Source organism: Mugil cephalus, chromosome 7 (genome assembly GCF_022458985.1).
Source record: "Mugil cephalus isolate CIBA_MC_2020 chromosome 7, CIBA_Mcephalus_1.1, whole genome shotgun sequence".
Taxonomy (NCBI): domain Eukaryota; kingdom Metazoa; phylum Chordata; class Actinopteri; order Mugiliformes; family Mugilidae; genus Mugil; species Mugil cephalus.
In genome coordinates this window covers 9686620-9713306 of record NC_061776.1, presented here as the reverse complement: position 1 = coordinate 9713306, position 26687 = coordinate 9686620, and the positions used below count along the sequence as shown (strand labels likewise).

The 26687-nt window shown below is 41.5% G+C and overlaps 1 protein-coding gene across 17 annotated transcripts in view; it reads left to right on the top strand.

Moving 5' to 3' along the window:
* The window catches only part of LOC125010348 (receptor-type tyrosine-protein phosphatase mu-like), a 156290-nt gene that overhangs the window by 110306 nt on the left and 19297 nt on the right, over positions 1–26687 (top strand). For 6 of the 17 annotated variants that reach the window (XM_047588908.1, XM_047588917.1, XM_047588916.1 and 3 more), the window contains 8 exons: positions 3479–3559; positions 4193–4219; positions 6064–6075; positions 7315–7508; positions 8917–8925; positions 11557–11644; positions 13622–13698; positions 19193–19229. In XM_047588908.1, coding sequence (XP_047444864.1) covers positions 3479–3559; positions 4193–4219; positions 6064–6075; positions 7315–7508; positions 8917–8925; positions 11557–11644; positions 13622–13698; positions 19193–19229 — 525 coding nt within the window. The remainder of the gene's footprint in view (positions 1–3478; positions 3560–4192; positions 4220–6063; positions 6076–7314; positions 7509–8916; positions 8926–11556; positions 11645–13621; positions 13699–19192; positions 19230–26687) is intronic. The other 11 variants (XM_047588920.1, XM_047588922.1, XM_047588919.1 and 8 more) reach the window with 5 other exon arrangements.

Below are 26687 nucleotides of genomic sequence, written 5' to 3'. Positions count from 1 at the left end.
AATGTTCGGCTGCTTTTAATCTAGACACGTATTAGACTTAGATGGACTTTATTCGTCCACAAGGCAAAGTGCTCGGCCACCGTAGCTCAATTACACATTAAAAAAATTAGAGAAAAAAAAAACAAAAAATGAACACTCTTGGAGACAACTAGTAAAAGAAAAAAGAAAAGAAAAAAATATTAATTAAAAAAAAACAATAAAATACAATAGAATATAATGGTATAATCAAAAAAATTATAATTATCTGTTTTTACTTTTCTCAAAAAAACAATATAAAACAAAAAAAAAATACTATGATCATAGTAACGTGATACGTGGCTGTTACATTTTTCTTTTTTTTCCCCCATCATTTGCCTCATACAGTTGTATTAAATGGAGTTTGAAAGAGATTTTTGTTTTTCTGAAGTTGCCTTATTCCAACCGAGACTTTGGACAAAGTTTTAAGGAAATAAAAAAACCTTTGTTCTCACTCTTATGTAAGTCAGCACGCCTTGGTTCGTTCCACCCTTTTTGCACATTCCTTTATTTCTTTCTTTTTCATTAAGGAAGCTAAATTTAGTGCAAGGATGGTGTTGCTCATATCTGCTCTTTAGCTGTTCAGCTGTGGAAGTGTTTGTGTAAATGCTCGTCGATGGCCTGAAGGGAGTTTTGTATTTAGATCAATAATCAAGACGCCTCCAAATCCCAAACCTAGACCTAAAAGCTTATCGGGCAAACATTAGAGCTCAGGAACATGCAACACACACTAGATGCTCTCTGGTGTGATAACCTATTAATTTTGTCTGTCCCAGGTTAAACTTAATGCTTCACTGACGGACAGCTCAGCTAAGTCTGCACCCGGGGCTTGACCTGCTATAATCCCAGTCAAAACCATCAGATTAAAACTGCACAGCAGCTTCTGTCTCCACACCCCTGCAGGGCCCCGAGCCCCAAAGATGCTTTGACCTTGATTAACTGTCTGTTAGTGTAGTTGTTCAAATCTGGCCCTCTGTCTGCCAGTGCAAATGATTTAAATGCATTACTTCTTGCTCGGCATGTCAGCGTAAAGCCCTCTCACGCGCCGTGACCTTACTATTACTGTCAGTCGTGTCATTTTAGCGGAAAACATCGTGGCTGACAGATTATAGGGCCCAACGTGCTGCCCGCATAACCCGAACCCCCTTGGCATGGCAGCTCTGCTGATGAAACACAGGGACAAGATGGAAACCCAGTGAGCAACTGGCATTTACTATTGGTTCCAGGGCCACTGTTGTACAGCAATAGTAGTAGAGGGAAGTAAAACAATTTATTTGAATAGTTACTGTAGTTTTACTGTACTTTATCTGTAATTGAACATTTCTCATCTCTGCTACTTTATAGTTCCACTCTACTAAATTGCAGAGGAAAATACTAGTTACAAGCTACTAGTTAATTCGTACTTTTGTCAGATATTCTTCTTGAATATATCAAGTAGCAATAATAATAATTTCTGAATAAACGATGAATCCCTCACAAAATGGGACAAAATCTAATAAGGTTTGGACTGTATTTAACTTTGCACTGTTTATTTATTTATTTATTTATTTTGGCGCTAATCAACTTTTCGGATTTGCAGTATGGCTGTACTTGACAATAGCTTTATGTACTGTATATGTTTTGGCACCACCGTTTAAGTGTTACAGAAAGGCAACGCTTAAACAGAGGTAACACAGTTATCAGCCAAGATATGCTCGCTATAGGCTATCGCTTAGCTGTTATTTGAAAGAAATGTAGCTGTTGTTTCAGAACCAAGAACAGTGCTTTGTTTTCTTGCTTTTTTTGAAGAAAAAAAAAGAAGTGGGCAGATTTTTGAAAGATGCTCACGGCATACAGAAAAATTGAAAATAGAAAAAAAAACACATAATAATATACAGATTTAAAATCTAAATGAACAGAATTCACAAGTAAGAAAAAAACAAACTGCAAACCGATAGAAAGCATACATTCTGGATTGAGAGAGAAAATACTATAGTAAATAAATATGGCCTGCTGTAACTCCACTCTACAAAACTGAAATCATCTGATTAAGAATCGGGAGGAAGAAATATTGCCGCAGAAACAACTGAAAAGCTTCTGTGTAACAGAAGCTTTTCAAATAAGAGAGTCAGTTACACACAGTCTTGCTCTTGATCAGTACATTCAAGGTTTCATTTTTATTTATTTTTTGCTTTGGCGTTTTACATTCGACTGATGAACATTTTAATAGTTTTGTTATGTAAGTACACCTCACCAGTGCACGTGCTTGTTGTTTTTTTAAATGCGGTTCTTATTGACCTACCTCTATGTAAGGACACATGATAATATTCATAAATTAACAGACTTGAGAAATGAAAGCAGTTGGAGTTTCACACAGCATCTCATTTAAGTCTGAGGACCATGAAACATTTTTTTTTCTGAAAGAAACATTAAAAGCTGAATTATTAATAGTTTTATAAATATACAGACGCACACAGACTTTCATAGACTTGAGCCTGAAAATGAGTTGAAATCAAGATACTTCACAGGAAGATGCTGTACAACGCCTTTATGTATTGTTTTCTGCATCATTTCCTGCTTTATTTGTGTGTCTGTGACTTGTGAAACCGTTATACTCAAATCACAAATATTTAGATATTGTGGTTTGGCTGTAGCTTTGCTCATTATTCAAGGCGTCTTTGTTACTTTGTGTGCGTTTTTGGCAGCTTTATGCTTGAATAAAATGAGAAATCAGAGAGATGTTTAGACACTTTAAAGATGTTAAAGATGTTAAGAAAAGTCAACAATGAATGCCTAGTTAGTCTAAGAAGAACAAAAAAAAAGTTTTACCTCACATTAGGGGTGCGTATCGGCAGGGACTTCACGATATCATGATACTTGAGTCACGATACGATACATTATTGCGATATTATGGCATTGCGATATACTGCAATGTTCTACATAGTTCACTGAGAAATGTTAAATGCAGCTTAAAATATAAGTTGTATATATGTACTTCAGATGTCAGTGATAATTCATTGGATAAATTGAGTCAAAAAACAATATTAATCTAATATCGAATATCGCAATATATTGCTGATATTCGATATTTTTTCCCCACCACTAACTCACATATTTATGTTTTGAATGGTTCACCAAGTAGCAAAGAAACATAGATGCACCTAAGTGTTTTACTAATAATTGGAAAAACAGAATAACTATTTCCATCAGAAAAGACTAATTGAAAGGAGTTCATAGTGAAAACACGGGTCTGTCTTCGTCATCTTCTATCGTATGAGTTCAGTGATGCTGGGGGAAAATAATCTTATTTTTCTTTTAGATTTCTATCAGATTTACCTCTACACACTTGGCAGAACCATGTGCGCGGATTAGTTGGACTCTCTAAGAAATTTTGCCTATGTAAACGTAGCTATTGCAAGGTTTGTATGTGAATGTATGTATATGAACAATATTTATTGTGTTTCTTTTTTTCCCCCGTCTGTAGCTGGATCATCGCCCTCTTCCTTCACACTGCCCAAAGCCAACACTCTCTCTACGTCCATCCCCACCAACTCGTACTACCCAGGTAAACATTCTCACTAATCCTGTATGCAAACAGAGAAGTGCTTACGATAGAGTCGAAGCAAACAGCGAGCAGAATTTAAAGTGTCACAATAAATTAGAGACAAGCACAACAGTTTCGAACAAGCATTCATTAGTTTTATTTTCTTGGCGAGACGTCTTTTTTTATGTGAATTACAGACGGCGCTGGATTTGCCTAACGGAGCTGATGTGGGCTTTAAAAATTAGAAAACGATTTCACAAATGAGAAGGCAGATAAATGAGATGGGTTTACACCCGGCTACATTTCTGGTTTCTGTTTTATATCACTTTGCAGAGATGGATTTTAGCTGTTCAATTATGACTTCAGCTTCCACCAAATAATATCCATAATTATGTGTCTTATGTAATCAGATCACAGCTCAGTGATTAGATGGAGTAAAGGGATAGCTGGATTTATAATCAACTAAACTTACTGTATAATTAGCTTTTCTGGAAAATATGATCCATTTCTTGTCACTTGGCAGGAAACGAAAGAACTGTCCGTTATTTTTTTGTTAATGTTGTTTTTTTTTTTGTTGAATATCTTGGCTTCTTTTATTCACCGCGACTCTCTTTCCTCCTCCAACTCCTGCACTTGTTTGGGGGGTTTGAGCAGATCCTTTCGTGCCAACCGCTATCTTAGGTGAGACACGTTTTCTTTTCCCATTGCTGTTGATTTTATTCTTACCTCTATGCTAAAGAAACGTACGTTCATAAGATGACTGTTTGAAGACTTAACTGTGAGGCAACAACAAGAAAAAAAAAAAGAAAAAAAAGCACAGATTTTTATTTTTCATTTTTGGTTGGCTCTTTTACTAAAGATGGCTTCCTCACCTTCATACCTGCCTGCTGCTTCTCCCCTCTCCTCCTCCCATCCCTCCTTCTACCTCCCCTCTCCCTCCCCCCCTCCTCCCCCAACGAGGGGTCTCTCCTGGGCTGAGGCTGGCTTCACTCCATCCCATCCGCATTGCGTGTCGTGCGTGTGATGTCACATACGTGTTTGACCTCTCATATGCATGGACAGACATGTGGACTGGATGTGGGGGGAGTGTCTAAGTGGGGGGCGGGGCAACGCAGGGATGGGGGCAACCTGTAGGTTACAGCATGCTGAAGCCACAGCAGCAGACACAACAGATGAGAGGGAGACAGAAAAAAAAAAACTCTCTCTTAGCCCCCATCATCAAAAAAAAAAAAAAAATATCCAAAAACAGGATGCGTTCGGTCTCAACATCTAAAGTCTACCATTAGCTGTACTGCCCTCCCCTCCCTCCCCTCTCTCCTCTCTACGCATTTAACTCCCCTCCCTCCCTCCAAAACAACAACCTTTTCTATTATTCTTTTTAATGTCGCTCCCCCTGCCTTTGGCTAACTGCTATCGACCTACTTGTTCTTGTTTTGTTTTTTGCCCGTGTTTATTCATCTTGTTCCGTCACAAAATAGAAAAATATATATATAAAAAAATGTTCTTCAAGTTAATTATTGCCGGCCTTTGTGGAGTATGCAGAACAGCCCCAAAGTGCAGCATCTCGTTCTCCACCAGTCGAGCGCGTAACGTAGCTACAAAGTGGGGCAATAGGACTGCGATAATTAAAATACTCAAGGCCAAGAAGAAAGGCGAAACGCGCAGCCACAACAGCACTTCTTACAAGTACACGACCAATCTCGCAAAAGCTAGGGGTGCGCTCCTTCCCCGCGTACGCGCAACTTAAAGCGGCGTCTTTCATCAGCACGCCAGTGACAGCTGCTTATGTTAGTTCCACATTTAATGAAGCAAGAAACAATTAACATGAAATTACAGCAGCCAGAAAAGGTTACATGCTTCGGGTTGTGACACGTTCAGTCACAGCATTGTCTCATCAGCTGAGGTTAATGATCAAAACTGATTAGATCACAGAGGGCTGGTAGGGTTTTTTCGATTTCACTGCACGCGCCCCCCCTACCCACCCCCCCCAGAAAGAAAAATATATATATATAAAATTTTGAATAAAAAGTAAAAAAAAAAAAAAAAGGCATAAGTACAGGTGTCGGCGCCGACACATGCAAATATAATTACAGCAATTAGAGAAAGAAGTTCAAAATGTCAGAATACTCAAAAAATAATTGGCGTCGTTAAAACGAGTCGCACATCTGAAACAATTACGCCTTGTTCCAGAGACGACCAGTATTTCATCATTATTTTCTCCCTTGAAATCCATGACTTCCTTGTTTCGTTCTCTTTTTTTTATTATTATTATTTTTGTCTTGCACTGTTGAAATTGCCCCATCCATTCACTCAACATCCCCCTTGACTAGGCTTTCTACGTAGGCAGTTTGAACTGAGAAGGCATGTGATCTTGCCCTATAGTGTAGCACTAAAAAAAAAAAAATAATAAAAAAAATACTGTAACAGGTTCTCATGCTGTATTGTTGCTTATCCCCTCTCTCCTGTCTCTTCTCCTCTCTTTCTCTTTACATACGTAACCTCTTATGTATCTGCTATCTAAAAAGTGCCCATTAATGGTAAGTTTTCCCAACTGGGCCCTGGGTTGGGGGAAGGAGGCGGTGATTACTCAGAAAGCGAGCCGACAGGGAGAGGCTGCTTCTGACATTACGACATTTTATTGCATGACACGTGGACATGTTAGCATCTCACCACCCTTCCGCACCGTGCCACCAAGCCACCATTAGCTTAGCATGGTCAAAGTACATACAGTGCCCCATGGCAGCATCACCTCCATGCATTCTCCTCCCATCTCCGCTTCCCTCCTGGGTTCTTCTTTATTCTTTTCTTTTTTTTTTCTTTCCTTTTAGGTTTAATATCTGTCGTTTAATATTTTTGGGGGAGGTACGGGTGGCGGGGGTCGAATCCACGCTGTGTCTGTGTGATGCTTCCGACGGTGCCTGCTGCGACATGCTCACTGTGGCCCGCCGCACCCCCTCACATCCTCCTCCTCCTCCTCTTCCTCCTCCTCTTCCTCCTCCTCCTCCTCCTCCTCCATGTTTCTGGACACCCTCCATCGTCCGCTGGCTCCCCACAGCATCTGTGCCTCATGTCTGCCACTGACTGGATTACAGTATGAAAGAGCTGGAATGGAGTCTGACTCTCAGTAATGAGCTAGAGCCCGAATCCAGCGTACTGTACCGCCAGTAACAAAGAAAGAAAAAGACAAAAAAAAAAGACAAGAAAAAAGTGTTTTTACAGCATCTTCATGAGAATTTTTAATGTTTTGATCTGTACTATTTCTCACAGTTGAGGATATATTTATTTTGTCCTGCAGCCATATTACATGCTTGTACTGTAAGTGTGTTTCTTGCATTTAAATGGCTATACAGTACAGGATTTTCCAGCCACACTGAGACAGATGGACCTGAACCTTCCCACCACATGACTCATCCTATTACTCAATGATGTTGTGTTGTTGTGACCATCCATAACAAACAGATTACTAGTTGAGAGTTGTTTGTCAATCTGGAGGGTTGGTGACATAATGCTTACCAGTAAATGAGAAAATGGGCCATCTGTTAATGAGAACAGTTGTGAGATATGAACTTTTGTTTGAAGAGTGCCAAAGTCTAAGCTAATTACCTCACCTTTAAAACATCGGTGAGCTAATAACACACCGCGGCCATTTACTGCTTCAAGCATTATGTCACCCGAATGTATCTTGCAACAATCTCCTGTTAAATCATGCAACGTTCGAGTCCTGCTTTTTCCGCCCTGACCCGCTCTGGCCTGTCCCTGTTTTTTTGTCCGCGCAGATGAGAGTCAGAACATGGGAAGCGACACCAGCAGCCTGGTGCAGTCCCACACCCACTCCCTGAGGAAGCGCGAGCCCGTGGACGTGCCGTACCAGACGGGTCAGCTTCACCCCGCGATCCGCGTGGCCGACCTCCTCCAGCACATCACGCAGATGAAGTGCGCCGAGGGCTACGGCTTCAAGGAGGAGTACGAGGTAGCTGTCATTACCCCCCCTCCACCTCACACCGCAAATTAAGCCCGGTGGTGGACTGGCAACATTTCCTCTGTGATCCTTCAATGGAAGTATTTATCAGTCTAACCCGAGGCTTCATCTGTGTCATGGTGTACAGCCCGGTTGTCTCTTTGCTGTGTTTCTGTGTCTCTCTGTGTTTTTGCACCGCGCAGCAGAAGTGTTTTGTTTCTCCCCAGATGCACTTTTATGATAAATTGTTAATGCGCCCAGTCTCGGTGTGTTTACGGTGTGATTCGTTTTGTTGTTCATCTGCTCCTCGTTGTTCGCACTTTTTTTTTTGAGCATCTCGTGAGTGTGTGTCCGTGCTAAACGCCGCCGTCTCTCGCAGGCCAACGCGCCCCCTCCTTCACCTGACTCTGGTCCGATTAGGCGCCGGTGATGGCAGCCCGCTGCTCTCTTAAGACTCTAATCTGATGCTACGACTCTCACTGACACCAAAACAAAAGATCCCACCCCCCTCCAGAAGACCATCACTCTAATTTCCTCTCATTAGTGCGAGAGGCTGGCAGGTTTTGGCGGCGCTCCAGCCTCCTCGCTGTCCCTCAGCACCTCACTAGCTGGCCTCATCTCACCCTGATATGCCATGTTGTAAAAGAACTGACTTCAAGCTATACTTTATAAATCCTCTGTATCACTTTCTACTGCTTTTTTTTTTTTCAAACCTACCTTCCCCTAAACTCTAGCATCTCATCTTTCTTCTCATCTCCAGCTTAGCTCATTTGTTTTGTTTTAGTTTTTTTTCTGCAATTTTCTTATCTACATCTCCCATGTTTCTTCCTGGCTTTCCTTTCCCCCCACTTCACCTCCCGCCCTGCTTCGTTCTGCTATGTGTGGGCCAGATTTATCAGTAATTAAACCCCCCACCCCCCACCCCCACCTACCCACCGCCCCCACCTCATGACTGCAGAATGAAATAATGCTGCCTCCCATTGCTACCTGCAGCATCAGATCATTGAGAGGTTGGAGTGCCTCGGGGTGCGCCCTGGGCCTAATTCATTATGGATAAAGGTGTTTTGGGTGCACGCGGCCAGATTGCACAGATGCATAACAGTCAATCAAACAAACAAACAACTGGCCGGCCGTCCCTTCTACCCTGTTCTCCCACAGCCTGTTGCAAATAATACCAAAAAAGAAAGACCTGTGATTTTCTCAAACGGAGCTCATTCTCACTTGGCTAGAGCGACTCATTCGTATGTTGTGTTCCACTGCTGTCTTTTCTATATGAGTCTGTCTTAAGGTTAATGCCCTTTTTATTCCTGATGATGAGATTGGAGCCTAGTGCACCTATGAGCCTGTTGACTTGACGCTGTGCTGTATCTCTCTCTGACCCATGCTTCTTTTTTTATTCTGTACGTTAACTTTGGATCAGATAAACGAGGTAAGCGAACACTTTTGGTTATTTGTGAGTTGTTTTTTTTTTTTTTTTTTAATTATTTATTTTTTTTATAGACTTGTAGATGATTATCAGAAACCTTGTCGGCTGTTTTTAAGGCCCTTGGGGATTAAAACATGACACATTTATGATTTAGTCTGAAAAGGGCATTCACCAACAGAAGCTGTGCAAAGTTGCCAAAGTGTTTGACAGTGAGTTGGCTCCTCCGTGAATATAACTCACCTGTAAAGATTCTCAGAAGTCAAGGTCGTGGAATATCTTAAAAACTAAGCTAAGACAAAGGCGACTTTACTTTTTCTTTTTGAGGATGTTTCGCCACTTATCCAAGCGGCTTCTTCAGTGCTGTAGCAAGTTTTTTCTAATTGCAGGTGAGTATTGGATCATCAGCACACACATAGGTGTCCCTAAAAGACCTGGAGAAGCCACTTTTATGAGCGGTGTCACATCTCCAAGAAAAAACAAGCCCAGTTGCCTTTGTTTTGGCTTCGTTTAGCCACGCCCCACAATTTAATTCTGATATTTGTAAGTCATTTGCAATAATTTGGAAAATGTAACCCTTAATATCTGACACGAACCATTATTGGAAACAGGATAATGCCATAAGAAAGGACCCTGTACAACACTTAACACTTTGCAAAACCATGTTGTATACTTTGAAAAAGCTTCATAAAGCCGTGTGTGATACTAGCATTTGCATGTCCAAAGTCTCCTGCACGTCGACACCGGGGTTCAGTGATCAAACGGGATCAGCGAGAAAACAAGGTTCAAAGCTGCCATGTTGTCATCGTGTTTCACTTGTTTTCCGTGTGTTTGTATGTGTGTGTGTGTGTGTGTGTGTGTGAGCGAGCGGTGATGTCGTTGTTGCATCTAGCCTACTGTGAGAAATTCCTCAAGCTCCGGCCACAAATGAACACGGGCCCGTTTGAACGGGTCTCCCTTTTCCTCGAATGATTAATGAGTGCAGAAGCGAAATCACCAAACCATTCCCGCTTCCGTTTGTCACCATTCATTTTGATTTCTCCGTTTTACTTTTTTGCCCTGGTGTGTTCTGTGTGTCGCCTTCATGTAGGTTTTCCCCATAGTGACCGTATGCAGAGGGAAGTGCTGTGGGTTTTTTTTTTTTTTACAGTTAAGTGGTTCAAACGGAAACAGTAGACGAAACCGTGCTGGGACCCGGGTGCAGCAGGTAGCCTGTAATTAAAAAAACATACCAAGTTGGAGTTGTGCCAGTGGGAGTAATTTAAAAGCGGTGTTAAAAACTGCCTGCAGCTGCACTGAAGTAAAATGCATCATACGCCTTTGCTGCTAAATACTTTTTACAGGTCTTCCACTGTGTGTCTGGTGAAGTTAGCCCAGGTAGCCACTCATTCCCCTTATCAGCCTTTAAATTGAAATCTCAAACACTTTGATCTTCATCACCGTCCACGTCCCAGATCCAAACAGCTTAAAGGAAAACGACTATACAGCAGTCACTCACTTTAAGAGAGAGCTATTTAAAAGTTTCCAGGTAACGCCTTTCGGCTCGAGGATGATTTGTTTTCAGACGCTTGATATTAGGCCTGTATCCTTCAGAGTGACAGTGAGAGAAGGAATGACATTGGCCTGTGCATTTGCTCAAGACGTACTGCCACGGGAGGAGAGGCCCGTGCAATCCATCTCCGAGACATGCCTCCATCTTCTCTGGAAGGATGGGACATATTTTTAGCATATTAAAGCTGTTTCTCAGTGAAATCACTAATCCTTAGGACTCCATGCAGGGATATGTCCTTGTGTGGTGTCTGAAAGGCCTTTACGTGCCAGACAAACGGCCTGCTGCCTGCCATAGCGCCGAGATGAATGGAACCATCAAGTCCTAAAGCAGTGATGATTGAAGACAATGCTCCCCGCTCCACGCTAAAAGGAACTCTCAAATAATCTCCAACCGCCGTTAAGCGTTCTCGGTTCTTTATTTTGCAGATGGCCGGTGCCCGTAATGTATTAGCTGACTTTTCCAATGTGCATTAGCTTAGTATCACAAAAAAAAAAAAAACATGTTTTCGTCCAGTTTCGTCTAGCCTGCTCGGAGCCAGCCCCGCCCCGCCCCTGCTGAACAGCGGCGGACTGGCAGTGGAGATGTATTTTCATAATTTGGCTTAATTGTGCCTGGTGTGCCATCAGAATGGAAATCTCCCCAGCGAGAGATGATAAATATTTCATGAGGGTAATCTGAGCGGGAGCGGTTTTGATCTGTAGACGACAAGCGGGCTTTATTTTTTTTATTTTTTTTTTTCTCCCCCCTCCGCGACAACCTGATTGAGTCCTTCAGACGAGGCAGACAGGCAGCCCGGCAGAGCGGCGCGGGGGGAGAGGTTTGAGTGTGACACCCGTTGCCTCCGCCCTAATGGCTGTTTGACACAGCTCCCCAGGATCCACCATCCTCCCTCTGTTTTATGTCTAATAATGATGTGAATGTGTCTCTCTGTGCGTCTTCCCTCATATTGCAACGGTTCCCTTTCCTTTATTTATTTTTTATTTTAGCTGAAAGGTTTTACTCTGGTTATCGTTTGGAGTGCTCACACATGACACCACATTTCATCCAAACCCCCTTCTCTGTTTCTGTGTTTCCTCTCTTTTCAGAGCTTTTTTGAGGGACAGTCGGCACCGTGGGACTCCGCCAAAAAGGATGAGAACCGCATGAAGAACCGATACGGGAATATTATTGCATGTGTGTACAAAGCTCTTCCTCGACGTTTGTAAATTTCTGTGTGTGACGTTCCCGTCCTTCTGTCTGATTTATTGGCCGGGCTCGTGACTGGATGACTCTAAGCTGCTCAAACAGAGTTTTATTATCAGCAGCAGCTTTGACCTTTCCAATCTACTTGTATATTCATCCCTTCAGTTATGAGAAATAAAGCCACGCGGGTTATGGCGCATCACACGAAGGGTTAGGCACTGTTACAAAATGTTGAATTTGATTGAATTCCGGTTACCTATACGTACTAGAGCCGAGCTGTGATGCCAATTTGCTAATTACTGCAGTTTCGAAAGTTCATTTTGACCCCCGCTTTAATCACTGCTGTCTTAGAAAAACCTTGAAGATCTACTTTGACTGATTGAAGTCGATTTAAAGGTACATTATGTAACATTAGCATTCAAATGATGTAGAATTACCATAGTTTCTTTTAGTATTTCAAGTCAAGGCAGTCACGTTGTCTTCATTTTCATAGATTTCTCGGTTTCACATTATTGTTTAATGTTCTTATAGTGCAGCTTCTCATTAATGTTACAACAGCTTAAGGACTTAAGGTCAATAACTCACAAAAATAAAAGTTTTTGATCATAACTTGCTTTAATTTCAAATTTCTCATCATGAAGGTTTTAAGGTGACAGCCGCAAAAGTATTGTAGAATAGCCCCACACTAGTAGTAAAACAGGTTTGCATGGCCCCGTGTTAGCACTGCCTGCTGATGTAGAAATCTGGATATGGAAAAAAAACAATTAAATGTTTTCAAGATGAAATGAAGAAACAGGCGCAATTACGGTTTCATTTATTTTGACGTATTTATTCATACTTAAACATATTTAATCTGCTACGTCTGCAGTGTCAATAGCAGCACGGCCAGGTACCGTAATAATACCGTAACATTTTTTTTCTCATTTATAAAAAGCTAAAACTGGGGAAATTTTTTGGGACACCTAAAGCCAGCACCGACACGGCACCTATTTGTGGTGCAAGTTCTTGTTCTGCCGCTTCATTTTTCAGAACTTTCCATCTTCACCACACCTCGCAGCGACGCAGTTGCACATTGTGTGTCTAGAAGCGCTACATAGAAAATGGTACTGTCGGAAACGGTGTCTCCCAGTGTTTGCTGTGAACGCTGTGTTATCAAATATGCCAGTATATTAAAAATTTATATCATAACAAAAAAAATACCAGGATTCAGTATGAACCGGTATACCACCCAGCCGTAATAGACAGTATAAATATGGACGACGGAACAGCTCCTTAAAAGTGAAGCCAAAGCAAGTAGAGCTCCCCCTGGTGATGGGCTGCAGTACAGGTCATAAGCTCCACCCCTTCTATGTTAGCGGATGGGATTTGGGCCAAATTAAAACACTAAAATACACGTCATTATTATTTAGAATTTCTGTCATTTTAAGTAGTTAATATAATGTTGGTGCATGTTCAAGTGTCAATAGTTTGGATAAGTTTCAGTTATTTGATGCTATAGAATCAGGATTTGACATAATGGCGACCAGCAGTTGCCATGCCAACCACTCCGTAAAAACTGAGTTGTAAAAAAAAAAAATTGTGAGCTAAAAAAAAAAAAGAAAGCAAGTTGTATAATCTAACATTTCCTGGAAACTGGAGCAGGTAGAGCAGAGTGTAGTATTAATTAAACAAAAACAAGATGTAAGGCAGTGGGGACACGGTGTCCATATTTAACCATGATGCTCAGTTACATGACAACAGCTGTCTGTCGACCATGTTGCATTTCTACAACTCGACTTTCCTTTGCATGATGCCAGTCTGGTCATGCTTTCAGTCCTTCTCCACCCTTTGTCTTTGTCTCTTCTAATTTCTTATTTTTTTTTTTTTGGTTTGTCTGTCTCCATGTCCCTCTACCCCTTTTCTTCTCTTGGTGCCCTCGTTAATATGATTAATTCAACACTGGTTTCTTCCTCTCTGCCTCTCTTCCAGATGATCACTCCCGTGTCAGGCTGCAGGCCCTGGAGGGGGAACAGAGCTCCGATTACATTAATGCAAATTACGTTGATGTAAGTACACACACCAGCCAGCGCCACCAACGCAAAGGTCACTGCGCTTCCTCTCGGGGAGGGAGAGGGCGCTGGTGCCGCCGTCGCCGGGGAGCCTGAGGGACAGTGCGGCCCGTACCGCCTGTCCATCACGCACACGCAGAAACAGCCACACATACACTTTGCCTTTATATTCAACTTTAGAAGGCTCTGCTGTGGTACCCTGTTCATTGGATATATTAAGAGCAATAAAGATCAGAGGCTGACAGCGCTGGGAGAGAAAAATAGCAAACCAGCTCGCAAGGGAAGCTGGGGTTATAGTTTTGCTCTTTGCTTTGAACATTCGTTAAAAAAAAAATACAGCTGGAGGAATACACTGAATACAAAACATCGCATTGAGCATTACAAACAGAAAAACACATGCATAGATAACGTTAGTTATTAGCATGGCTATAAAAATGGTCCTTATAACACTGCTACATATTTTTTTTTTTTATCTTCAACACCTTCCTAATATTGTGTAGGTTGCCCTTGTTCCTCCAGAAGAGTTGTGAGTCATCAGCGAACGGACATGGGCCTTCTGAGGATGTCCTGTGGTGTCTGGAGACAAGATGTTGTTAGTGGGGGGCCTTTGGGTCCTATGGATTTAGGGGAGGGGCCTCTGTGGATCATCACACAGATTCTTGGGATCTAGTGAATTTGGAGGCCAGGTCAACACCTTGTGCTGTTTTTTGAGATGTTCCTAACCTCCTGACACCCAGCGTCCACATATGGGGACATTGTATTTTAGGTTTGTGACAGTTTATTCTGCTTCATGTAGACTTGCTTTCCTCATAAGCAGACACTTCTGTCTGCCGTGTACTAGTAGCGAGAGGGTCAATGCACTTGTTTGTTTATGCTTATTAACTTTCTAGTTTGATATGCTCCCAAGTACTCGTTTGAGGACACTGAGATTTCATTGTTTCCAATTTTCAATTACACATTGGTGACTTAACCTCCTGTGACCCTGCGTTTTTCTCTGAGGGACATTAAGGGCTTAAATGTAACAAATTTTGTCAGTAGCAACAAACTACAATGTCGTTAGTTAGCAAGTGCAACTTCAGTGTTCGCAATTCTGGTTTTGCACAGCCATGTGCAGGTATTAAAATAAACATTTTTATATTTTGTTACACATTGGTTGACTTTATTGTAATAAAAATTTTGAAATAATCCCAGTGTCCACATATGAGGACATTAGTTTTTTTTGTTGTTGTTTTTTTTCAAAAACTACTACTTCTTGTTCAAACATGATAATTAGTTTTTTTTTACATCTTAGGTTCCAGAAATTAAAAATACAGACCAAACAAAAGCTCGAGTCTCAGGAGGCTAAACTCAATGTCTGTCTCAGGCTGCATCATGCTGGGGATGGCTGTTACAGCCATCAAGGAGTGTCATTGCTATGGGATGGGGTATTCTGGTCTGGTCTAAGTGGGTGTCTAAGTAACATCCACATGAATATGAGATCCAAAAGTTTCTCAGTGGAACATTGTGTTGTCACAAGTTGATCAATGTTGTTTATTTCTCCCGTCAGTGGTCATAATGTTATGACTGATCAGTGTGCAGACGATTTTACAGATCAGTGAAGCTACTGGATCAGAGCAAGGGAACTTATAGTGTGAAATGCATTAACTTCTGTTTGCAGAAGTACATGCAAACTGTGATTTGTAATTTAAACATTAGCTCATTCATATGCTTGTCCATCCACCCCACTGTCCTTTGTGAGATCTTTTCCAGCGCAGTAAGAAAGTCTGTCTCCCGCCACTTTTGCTTTTCCATGGGGAAAATCCTCATTCAAACTATTTCAGGGCATTGGTGGTCAGGAAATGTAGATCATTTTTAACTTTTGAACAAACAAGTTGAAATTGTCGCTCTTCCGTCTGAAGATGACAGATTCGAAAGTTTAAAGGACTGCGTTTGATCGTCTCTCCGCTTTATAGACACATAAGGCGGTTTCCTACTTCTCTCATGTTAGACGCCGAAAAACTCTCAAGGACGCGCCGGCGGATCAAACTACAGCCAGTGTGTTTAGCAACACTTATAACCACAGGCAAAAGCACTTGCAGCTCAGCTTTAACATGCACCGAGGTGACTTAGCAAAACCTTTACAGTAAGTAAAAGTCATTAAAAAGTGGCTTGAGACACAGCTCCTGTTGAAAACAAATCTAACTCACTTAGCGCACACTGCTTGGAGTCTCCTGATCTGACCTGATTTGCTGTTAATAGTAGTGTTGGTAGCTGGATGTGACGAATCACAGCAGCTCGCTGGCCTCTTTGAGCAGCTGCTTCCGCTTCATGTGTAATGGGCTGGTGATGTACCCGGCTCCCTAAGTGGTTTTCTGCTCTGGAGAGAACCCTCACTCCGTCTCCTATCCTCTTTTTTTTTTTTCACCCCCTCTCCCCCGCCCCCGCCCCTGTAATGTGGTAATTTGTAATCTCTTGTTACGCCTTCAAACATAAATTCATAATGCAAGGTGTGCCACTGCAAATGCAGGAGGCTTAAATTATTTACCTTTCCCACTATTCAGTTTATGGCCCATTATGCTGGGAAAAGGGGTGCTGCAGAGAAGACTCTCGCAATAGAGAGGGTCCCATTATAAGATAAGGATACACGCATATTAAAGAGGGCCCTGATTGAAAAGGATTTCCACTGCTCTGCCAGCTTCATTGGAAAAGTACTTAGTAGAAATGCAGGCAGATGGGTAATGATGTTTTTGCTCTTCAGAAAGCTTTTTAACCCATCTAAAAGCTTGTCCTGCCCAATAAACTCTTATGTGTAGAACATTTCCCACAGTGTTTGTTGTTGTACTCTATTATACTGCCGATTATTTTGACTCATGTACGAGCAAGCCGAGCCATTCGGGTATGTTTCCTCCTCTCTGCGGCTGATTGAGTATTTTGATAAGCATTTAGGAGCCGAGGAAACGGAGTGTAATGGTCTGTGTTTGCTGAGGCTGTATTGTGCATCGAAGTGATGCAGGGGTTTAATACATTTGCAGGCGTGCGCGGAAAATCCAGTCAGGTGCTCGCAATCCTGCGTCCCCGATGAAAATCTTATCAATTTAGCCACAAAACATAACTACGAACTGGATTCCTGAAAACTCACTGTCAGCGTTGAATACTTTCGTTTTCTACGGAACAGTATTGGGGCCACCCATGAGGGGAAAAATTTAGAGGAAGTATTTTTTTATTTTATTTTTTTCGTTTTTGTTTCATCGTGTTTCATTTTTTTCTCAAAATTTTGACTTCTTTCCTTTAAAGTGCATGATGGAAAAAAAAAATCTACCACCTGTAATTTTTTTTTTCTCATGGGTAACCCTTATACTATTTCATAGATTTCTGACCCGAGGCATAATAGAAGAAATGTTTAACCAAAACCTCTATTTCTAACCCTAACTAAACGCTTTTGAAGCCTAAAATGAAAACACACCGCATGTGCACATTTAAACACACTGTGTATTTAAACACAGTTTTACTGAGGAGTAACAGTGTGTAAATTTTAGCACGCAGCACCGTTCAACCACATCTTGTGATCACCTTAAACGAATCGATGAACCCTCTTGTCCCAGGCTGGAACTCAGATTTGAAGTGTTCAAGTCATGATTTATTTTATTTTTTTCTCCACATTCAGTTCCATTTGAAGGATTTTTGAAAGCCTGAAAAGGTATTCTGTCATGGAGAGTTCATAAAAGACTTTTTTTTTTTTTTCTCCCGACCTCTAAGTAAAAGGATAATAAGGAGGCACATGACTCAAATTGTAAATTCACTTTAAAGCCCTTAAAATTTCATCTGAAATTGACTTTTGTTTCTGCTTGGTAATGAAATTTGTATTAAATTCAAATTACTCAAACCAACTGGCACAGGCAATCTGGAGTGTTTGAGGTCCCTTAGGGTCTATGGCCTCAAGGCAGTGTCTTACTTTGCCTTTTATGAACAAACTTAATAATCTGGCACACTGTTGTTATAGTTTAGAGAAGAAGGAAAAAAAAAACATTGCCAGAGAACAGAATGGAGACAGTACGTTCACTCCAAAAATGCATTTGGCAAAGCAGCTAAGTAGTATATAAACATATTTTCCAGGTGATGGGGCTGGGAACTCAGATTTGCAAAAGTAGGCTATTTAATGATATTCAAATTGAAAATACCAGTTCGTGCCCAGGGGCGAAAACAAGCCATGCTGCATATATTAGATATTCCACACTCAACTCTTACTGGAAAGAATGAATGTAAATGATCACTGTAATAAGCAATGGAACAAAATACAAAGAGCAGAGCACATGTTTAATTCCTCTTCCGTAATTTACACATCCCTGGAAACACAGCCTTTTGAATTAATAATCCCAGCGCTGACATTCTTTGTATATATCTCTTTGTGTTGATCATTAGAAACACTCTTCTTTACCTAATGCAACACAAAAAAGCGGGCGAGCCCGTTTCCAGTCAGCTCTACTCACCTGACAGTCACTGTCAGGGCCCTTCCTTTCCTTTCTTTCTGCCTCTCCCTCTCTAATCCGACGGCGTACTGGGCCCCCACTTTACTTGACAGCACATACATGAAAGCACAAACAAATCTCCTCCTTAGTCCGAGAGATAAAGAAGTCATTAAAAATGGAGGACAGTTGAATAGCTGGAGGAGCCCTGTGGATGAGGGAGAGAGTGAGGGGGGAAAAAATATCCTTTGTGTTCTTTCTGCCTTCATTGGAGGAGCGTTAATCACAGTCTAAGTTAAATTGAATATGAGTGAGATAAGCAGAGCAGCGGGGGGAGAAAGAGGAGGAGGGGGGGTAATCAAGGAGGCTGGGCAAGAGGAAGAGCCTTTAAGTCCTAATGTTTTGTTTCCTGGCTCATATCTCACGGGAGAGGACAAGGAATTGGACAAATAAAACTTGAAGGGATTAGAGTAATCCGTGAGACTGGGGGCCCGTTGTGAAGATCAGTGCTGTTAGTTGTATCTTGGGGATTATCATCACTTTGGCTGCTTGCTGCAGAGGTGTGCTGCATGTAGCGTAGTGAGTGTGATGAGGAGGGTTTTTGCATCCCGCGTCGAGCGGCATCTTTTATTCGCTTTGAGTCGCTCGTCTTTTCTTTTTCTTTTTTTTTTCTTTTTTTCCCAGTCGGTCAGATGTTGAAACAAAAGAAGAGAGTAGAATGCAGCTGGTAAACAAACACACTATACGCAGAGAATCACGCGTGCTTCTCAAACAGCCCCTCTTAAGGTGGAGTTCACATTATCCGCCGAAAATGAAAAGATTCTACACGGTGTAAATATGATCTGTTCACTGATGTATGTAAGTTTATCGTAGAAATAAATTGAGTTTCCATGCAAAAGACGAACCTCCGGTGTCGGGGAAAAAAACGGACTCAGTATCAAAGACAGTGCATTTTAAGACACGGGTAACCTCATAAACAGCTGGCGCTGAAGGCAGGAGGGAAGTAAAGTCACTCTCATACTCACGCCTTTATTTTTTTCTTCTTTCAGGGCTACCACAGGCCAAATCACTACATCGCCACCCAAGGTAAGAATAAAACTTTTTTCAAAAAATTGCACGGCTGTCTGGATCGGAATGCGTGGGTGGTGAGAATTTAAAGGTTGCCTGTTTGTTTGGGCGGACGGATGAGTGCAGGTGTTGACGACTACCTCTCTGAACATCCCTGTTGCTGTTTACATACGCTCCTGCAAACTACTCTTTGATGCTCAGTCAGGTGTGTGTGTTCGGGGAGGAATCTGGTGCTGCTCAGTGCACACACACACACACAAACACACAAACACTCTTCCGCACCTCTGAGCTAGCAGAGCAAAGCAGAGCAGAGCAGAGCGGCACACTTTCTCTCTGTCTAGTTCCTTCCATCGGTGGTGTGGGAGCGATTAATCAGCCAGACTGTGAGAAAGCTGAATAAATAAATGGATTAGCCGACATGTACAGACACATTTTGTCACTGTTAATCTGGACGGCGGATTCGCGAAGCGAGGAGCACTTACCGTGACCCCAGAGGTTAAGTCTGATTGATGGTTAATTGTTATGAATTTTGCGTCGAGAGCCTCACTCCCACGCGCCAGGGCTGCATGCGTGGGGATTTCGCGTACCACTTTAGAAAGACAGAAAGAGAAAAAAAAAAAATCAGTGGAGGAGAAAAAAGAAAGAGGCGTTTTCGCGAAGAGGCCTTAATGGATTCACAATCTGCTTTGGCGGAGCTGGGAGTTGCATAATTACCTGTTTATTAGTGCATCGCCTCTCTTCCTCAGTGTCTCAATTAAAACAACCCTCGGTTTGCTCTTACTTCGGGAAGAGGTGGCATACCAATCAGGCAGCGGCCGCCCGGTCTGTGTGTGCGCACGTCGGCCCACAGCACCTGCCACGCTGACTTGCGCTGGCCGACGAGTCAAACCCTTCAGAACTAACCCGTCTGTCAAGAGTGGACGCTCTCCTGAGAGCCTTCGGTCCACCAGAAAAGAAAAGAATACAAAGTGATTTAACCCTTTAAAACCCCTATTTGAATGAGTGTAACTCACAATGGTTTTGCGCTGTTGACGGAGTACAAAGTGTGGCTGGACACTGGGAAGTTGTGCTTTTGTCTGGAAGACCTCCATCTCAAGAGTATTACTAACTTTGTTTTTACCAACAAATTCCTCCAAACAACTCTCTCTCTTCCTGGAAAACTTCTGATACCAAGTCTTTCAGCTCTAAAATTGATTCTCAAATCAAAATATCGATACTTTTGATACTTCAGTCAATCGAGGTGAAGTAGGAACACAGTGGAAAGTAACTAAACTATTGAGTTGTGGCAACACAACCTTGTGAACCTTATAAAACACCTCAAGTTAAACCACAACAGAGAATATTAGGCATTTATGACGAGGAGGACAGAAGAAGTAGTTCTTTATAGTTAAATGATAATTTATTTTAATGGACTTATTATTTTACTTCTTTTTTTTTAGTGTTTGAAATAGCATTTTCACTTAATTTGTATGACTGTCCTTTGTTTGCTTTTTCAGTTGTATTAGTTCAGCTCTATAATAAATGAGGCCTCAAACATCAATACACTTCCAAGTTTAAATAAATAAATTACTCTGATGTCTTTTATTCTTTATGAAGCTATGATTTGAAATACACTTCTTTTTTTTAGGAAACATTACGGTATATTTGCACAACGTATCGGCATCCGTGATACCAGCCTGAGTTTTACTCAGTATCGGATCGGAAAGGCATCGAACCTCACCATTAGCATTATCATTACCGCTGTTTTTTTCCCCCCCAGAAAGCGTAACTTCCCAGTGTTCAGCCACACTTTGAACCTTGTCGATCGATGAGTTACGGTCATTCGAAGTTTTTCATGCGCAGATGGATGTTTTTATCTCTTAAAGGGTTAACGGGAGCAGTCAACTCTGAAAGAGTTGCGGCTGGATTATTATGACTTCTATAATTGTCCTACAGTCATTAAGAGCTTTCCACACTGCATTTAAAAACATGCATATGGAGATCAGCAGTCAAAGAAATATCGCAGACAGAAGCCCTCTCCGAGATGAAAAGCTCGAGAAGCCAAACGTGTTTCCATTCAAGTTAATTAGCCCCTGTTTTCTCATCCAGTTTGCATAATACATGCTCATTTCCCATCGAACTGTATCGCAAGCACGATAAAGATTTTCACTGTGTAGAGTGGAGGTATATGTATGTGTGTGTGTGTGTGTGTGTGTGTGTGTGTGTGTGTGAGGAAACATCTGTATTCTCCAGGAGAGCAGGCCCTTTTATAATTCATCATCAGCTCCGGCAGACTGACAGGAAGGAAGGCTCAGTCTGCTGACACTGAGGCAAAGAGCAGCCAGAGATGATAGGAAAGCCAGACACAGACCTTTCTCTCTCACTCAGACAAACTGCATACTGTAGCACCTGAAAAGAGCACCTGGGCATTGGCAACACTCGCTGAAAATGAGGAAGTAGTCTCTTCTCTCCCCCAGTAAAGTTTTCCAGTGACTGACACTTCCACTCAAGTCCGCTGGGACCAGCAGTAGCTCAGGAAATGATGAGACCCCGGCAATAGTGCTGGATAAGCTAGAAAATCTTTGCCATAAATTGGTTGTGGAGGTGGTTGGGGTTGGTGCTTAATATGGCAGACAGGTGGGGTAACGTTGTCCCCGTTCTCTTACGCTATAAACGACAATGACACTCATTAGTTTGGGGTTTATTGACGAGTCCCTTTGCTCTGTCAAGGTGACAGCGGCAGGTAGAACAGCTGTCACTCCATAAAAGCCTCATCACCCAAGCTCTGCTCCTCATTATGTAGGTCAGTCTCTCATCCAGAATTTTTTTTTTTTTTTTTTTGCTGCGCCAATACAACAACTGTCTGTCAGTAATTCTCCGACAACAACTGCAGCTCACCTACTTAGCAGATCGAGCATGTGCCTCAGCCCTCCCAGCGCGCCAACTTACCTCTGTCCATTTTTATGTTCCGCAGATCATTTAAATACTGATCAGACATGAGCTCCTTCCTGGTGGAGAGTGCAAATTATGCCGGGGATACAAAACTGCTCAAACTGATAAGTCCCTGCATCCTCCCGGTGATGTGGAATATATTCATGACGCGGGAAAGGGCTCAATTTCATCAAGCTTTCCCCTCCGGTCTTCTCTGCTCATCCCTCCCTTTTCTTTCACGAGTGGCAAATGTCACCGGGAGCGCAAAAGTTTTATTATTTACAGGTTAACAATCTCGGAAGCCCAAAGGGGGGCGAGGAGGTGGAAGATTGTAGGGGAGATGGAGCAAATCAATGATAAGTGAGTGTACATTATGCCAAAGTGTGCCGCATGTAATATTAATAGGGTGGAGGGGAACACAGCGCGCCTGTTTGTCTGCGAGAGTGTATGCGCGCCGTGTTGATGGGGAGTTCTGCGGCGTACCTGGCTGGGGGATTTCTACAGCTGTCACACTCCTTGCTTGTGAGGAGGAGCAGGCCTAGTCCCAAAGCACGACATCAGCTGCACCGGCATTAGCTGCTGTCTGACAGCTGGAAGTGGAGCTCCGACCGGCGCTCTTCTTCTGTGAAGTGCCTCCTCCAAACTTCTCCGACTAGGCACCACGCACAGTGTTCTGCAAACACTTCTCAACGCCTTGTGTTTCCTCAAGTGAGCTCTCAAACTCATTTCTGTCGAGTGACCTGTAAGTCTTTGAAGGCAGTGTAAATTCTCCCTCAGTACGACTTGTTATCAATAGAAATTGTTCATGCTGAGGCACATTTTAAATGGATTATTCTTCTTCTTTTTTTTTATTATTATTATTATTATTATTATTTCAAATAAACCAGAAATTTATTTTTATAATGGGAAAAATGGATAAAAGTGCACAGGGGGTTGAAGTCTGTCTCAGCTGGCATCAGGGATGAGAGGTATAGACTGTATATAAATATGAATAAAGCGAGCCCACTTCCTTGCGTAATAGCCAAACTGATGCTATTTTCACGAGGATACAGGCAGTGTCTGTGCAGTTCGGTCCGAGAGTGAAGCCACATGGAGCCAGACACACTCTGTTATTTTGTTTAATTAACACTGCACTCTGCTTCACCTTTACCAAAGAAATTATTTATTTCAGTTAGTTGTCACCACCCTCACGTCCCATGGGACCTGTTTCTATAGCATCAAACTGACCAAAACTGACAGTTGAGTATGAATCAGCATTGTGTTAATAACTTAAAATGACTAAAACCTGCCTTGAAAAATAATTATTTGACATGCATTTTGGTGTTTTAATTTGGCCCAACTCCCATCTATTAACATGGAGGGGGTGGAGCTTATGACCTATACTGCAGCCAACCACCAGGGGGAGCTCTACTTGCTTTTGCTTCAGAGCCGTATATTAGAGAGAGTCTGGCCAACTCAAATCATGGGGCCAAGTTAGATACATCGGATTCTACAGTGTAACCCTATGGGGCAGATGTGCTATGTTGAGATAAATGTCTTATTTTCACCATTAAGGGCCTATAAATGTTATTGCCAGAATCTGTCAATATGTAAAAGGTCCTCATTTACATATCCCTGGGTCTACTTACTTTAAATATCTTAAATGAGCCTGTAAAATGCTTTATAGCCCAATGGCCTCATCGATCATGGAGCTGTGTTTACCTTCTCCTCGGTCTCCTGTGTTCATCCATCACCGTTAAAAGTTTGAAATTGCTCAGAAAAGTTATAAATACTCAGAAATAGTGACAATTCAACTAGTCTGTTATTTAGTATTATAATTAGTATTAACATTATAACATTAGCACGCTAGTTACGTGTCAATTAAGTTTGTCTATATATATGAACATAAATTACATGCACACATGGGTTTCAATCAATCTTTATTTATAGAGCACTTAGATGTAACACAAAGTGCTTTACATTAAAAACAAACACCCCTAACCCCCCTCCCCACCCCATTTATTTGTAAAGTGGTGTTGGCCGTTTTTGAGATCAAGGTACACATTAATGATGGATTGACTTTATTTTTCCTATCTAAAATCTTAAACGTCAAAAGAAATTGACATAATGAACTCGCATAATGGGGAGAAATCAGTTGACATCCAGTTTTTCATTCACTTTTAATCCAATTTTATTCTCTGTTATTGCCACTTTTTATATTGGTTAGACGTGTCTAACATGGCGCCCACGAAAACTTCATTGTATGTGAACTCGAGTTTACTTACTATGAAACTGTAAAAATACAATTGGAGTCTGTAGTTTCAATTAATAGTCGGACGTTTTAGAAAATTAAAAAAGGAATTACAATTTTGGGTTCAGCCCAAATTTCAAATTCTTTTGACCAGCCTCCTTTGCAGCGCACTAATCAACACACTGATTATTGTTGCTTTAATCCTTTAAAAATAAATGAATAAAAATACAAAATAGATCACTTGTCACCAAGAAAATAATTCAGCTCACAACTTGTAAAACCGTTGTTTGTCTTTGTCTTCCAGCCCACCCACAAGTGCTTTCTCTCGTCTTGCACCTCTGCCTCTGAAGGCACAGATTTTTTTCTGTACATTCCCTAAATTAGTTGAAAAAAAGAAAGAACATGACTATTTTCTGAAGTTGTGAAGGTTAAGGCAAATAAAGATGCAGAGGTTATGGAAAGATCAGGGTTCTTGTTAAAAGAAATTATACACCCACTCTCCTCTCTAACAATCTTTGCTGTTCCATCAGTTGCATTATTGTGCTTTCGACCTTTGCTCCTTGCAGACAGTAGTCATCATTCATACACGACAAAGATGAAGCTTTCAAACAATCTGACAACGTTATCCTTTCTTCATAGTCATTTTATGGTAACTTTCTGTTACTTGAACAGTTTTTCTGAGATGGCAGTAATGCAAAAAAGAAAATCCTCAATTACAACTTATTAACTGTAGTGATATGTGTCAACTTGCTCCAGGGGATACGACAGCTTTTGGATTTTAGGGTGATTTCTTACCAGGCGAGGGGAAGCAGTGCACCCAAAGTTTAGCTCATCTCTTGAAACCGTCCATGACTTCAGCTTGAAAGCTGTCAACCTGTTTATGTTTGAGATACCTTTGTTCCCGTGCTACGTATCTGTTCATCAAGAGTCAATTTCACTTCCTCTCGAGTGCCATCAAGTCTATTGCTGCCCAGAAACTCACCCGTACCTATTCTCCATCTCCGTGTGCATATGGAAACATAAATTGGATGGCTTAGACTTGGCAGGAACCTGCCATTGGAAGATTTACCATATAATGGCAAGTGTTATTGTGTTACTGAAGTCCTACACACCAGCTGTCCTGCTTCTCAGTCTGCCTCTCCCAAACTTCTCGGCAGTGCATATCCCCCCTCGGGGACAAGTGTAGGAGGTAGAAGAGTGGGTGGTTCAATCAGGTTGGGTTGTTATTGGAGATACTGGAAGTGACTGGAATTGGTGATTGTGGACCAGTTAAAACCAAGACACCAAAACATGCGAAGCAGAGGAAGTGTGGGAATACAAACGAAAAATATTGAGCAGCTTTGGTCCAAATGTCTAGATATCCACTTGGGATGAAAAGGCGTTGCTAGTACATTCCTCAGTTTTTCAAACACGCAACTTATTCTCTATAAAATGCCCCTGTCTTCCGAAATGAGAGACATTAACTGGCAGCAGAATCCTGGCTGTGTAGTTGATGTTTGATATTTCGTATGAAGTCTTTTAAAGTTCATTTGCAGAGTTTAAAATAAAAATAAACTAATAAATCACGTTGGGTTTGGACGGTGTCACACAAGGCTGAGCATTTAGAGGCTAGAAAGTCAGGATGTGATGAGGCACCCCAGAGAGCGAATCAATCAAGTGAACAAAATGGTGATGACGCTTTTGTTGATGTCTTCAGGGAAATTAGATTGTTGCAGTAGGCATAAGCCATTAAAGCATGAACGTTACAATGATCGAAACTAACTCAGTTATACTTGCTGTTCACGTCAAACCAACACAAATTGAAAAAGACAAACTAATAACACAAAATCCTTTTTTTTTTTAAGTTTCATAAGTAGAATTTAATAAGTAGTGCTATATACTACACAGTATAAGGAAACAATTTAACTCATCTTTGTCTGAATTCTGGGAACATCTGATAAATTAAAAAAGATATATGTATTATTTTAAAGGACCAGTTTACAGAATGCAGTGACACCTAGCTGTGATGTTGTAGATTGCATCCAACTCAGCGTCCCTCCTGTATAGAGTCTACAGCAGCTATCAGTGCTAGATTTGATGATAGATAGTGTCTTCCATGTAAAGAACTAATTCAAATATGAACTATTTTTTGTTAGATGATAATTAGATGAGAAAATCAGTGCCACTCTCATTTCCTTAGCTTATGTTGGAAACCGGCCAAAACACCTCATTTCAGCTTTATCCAAAGCTATCAAATAGACTCCAAGAAGTTACAGTGTTTTTTTTTTTTCACACAGGTTTTAGTAAAAATAAAAATTTCTATATTTTTATTAAATAATAAACTTGAGAGTCGCAGG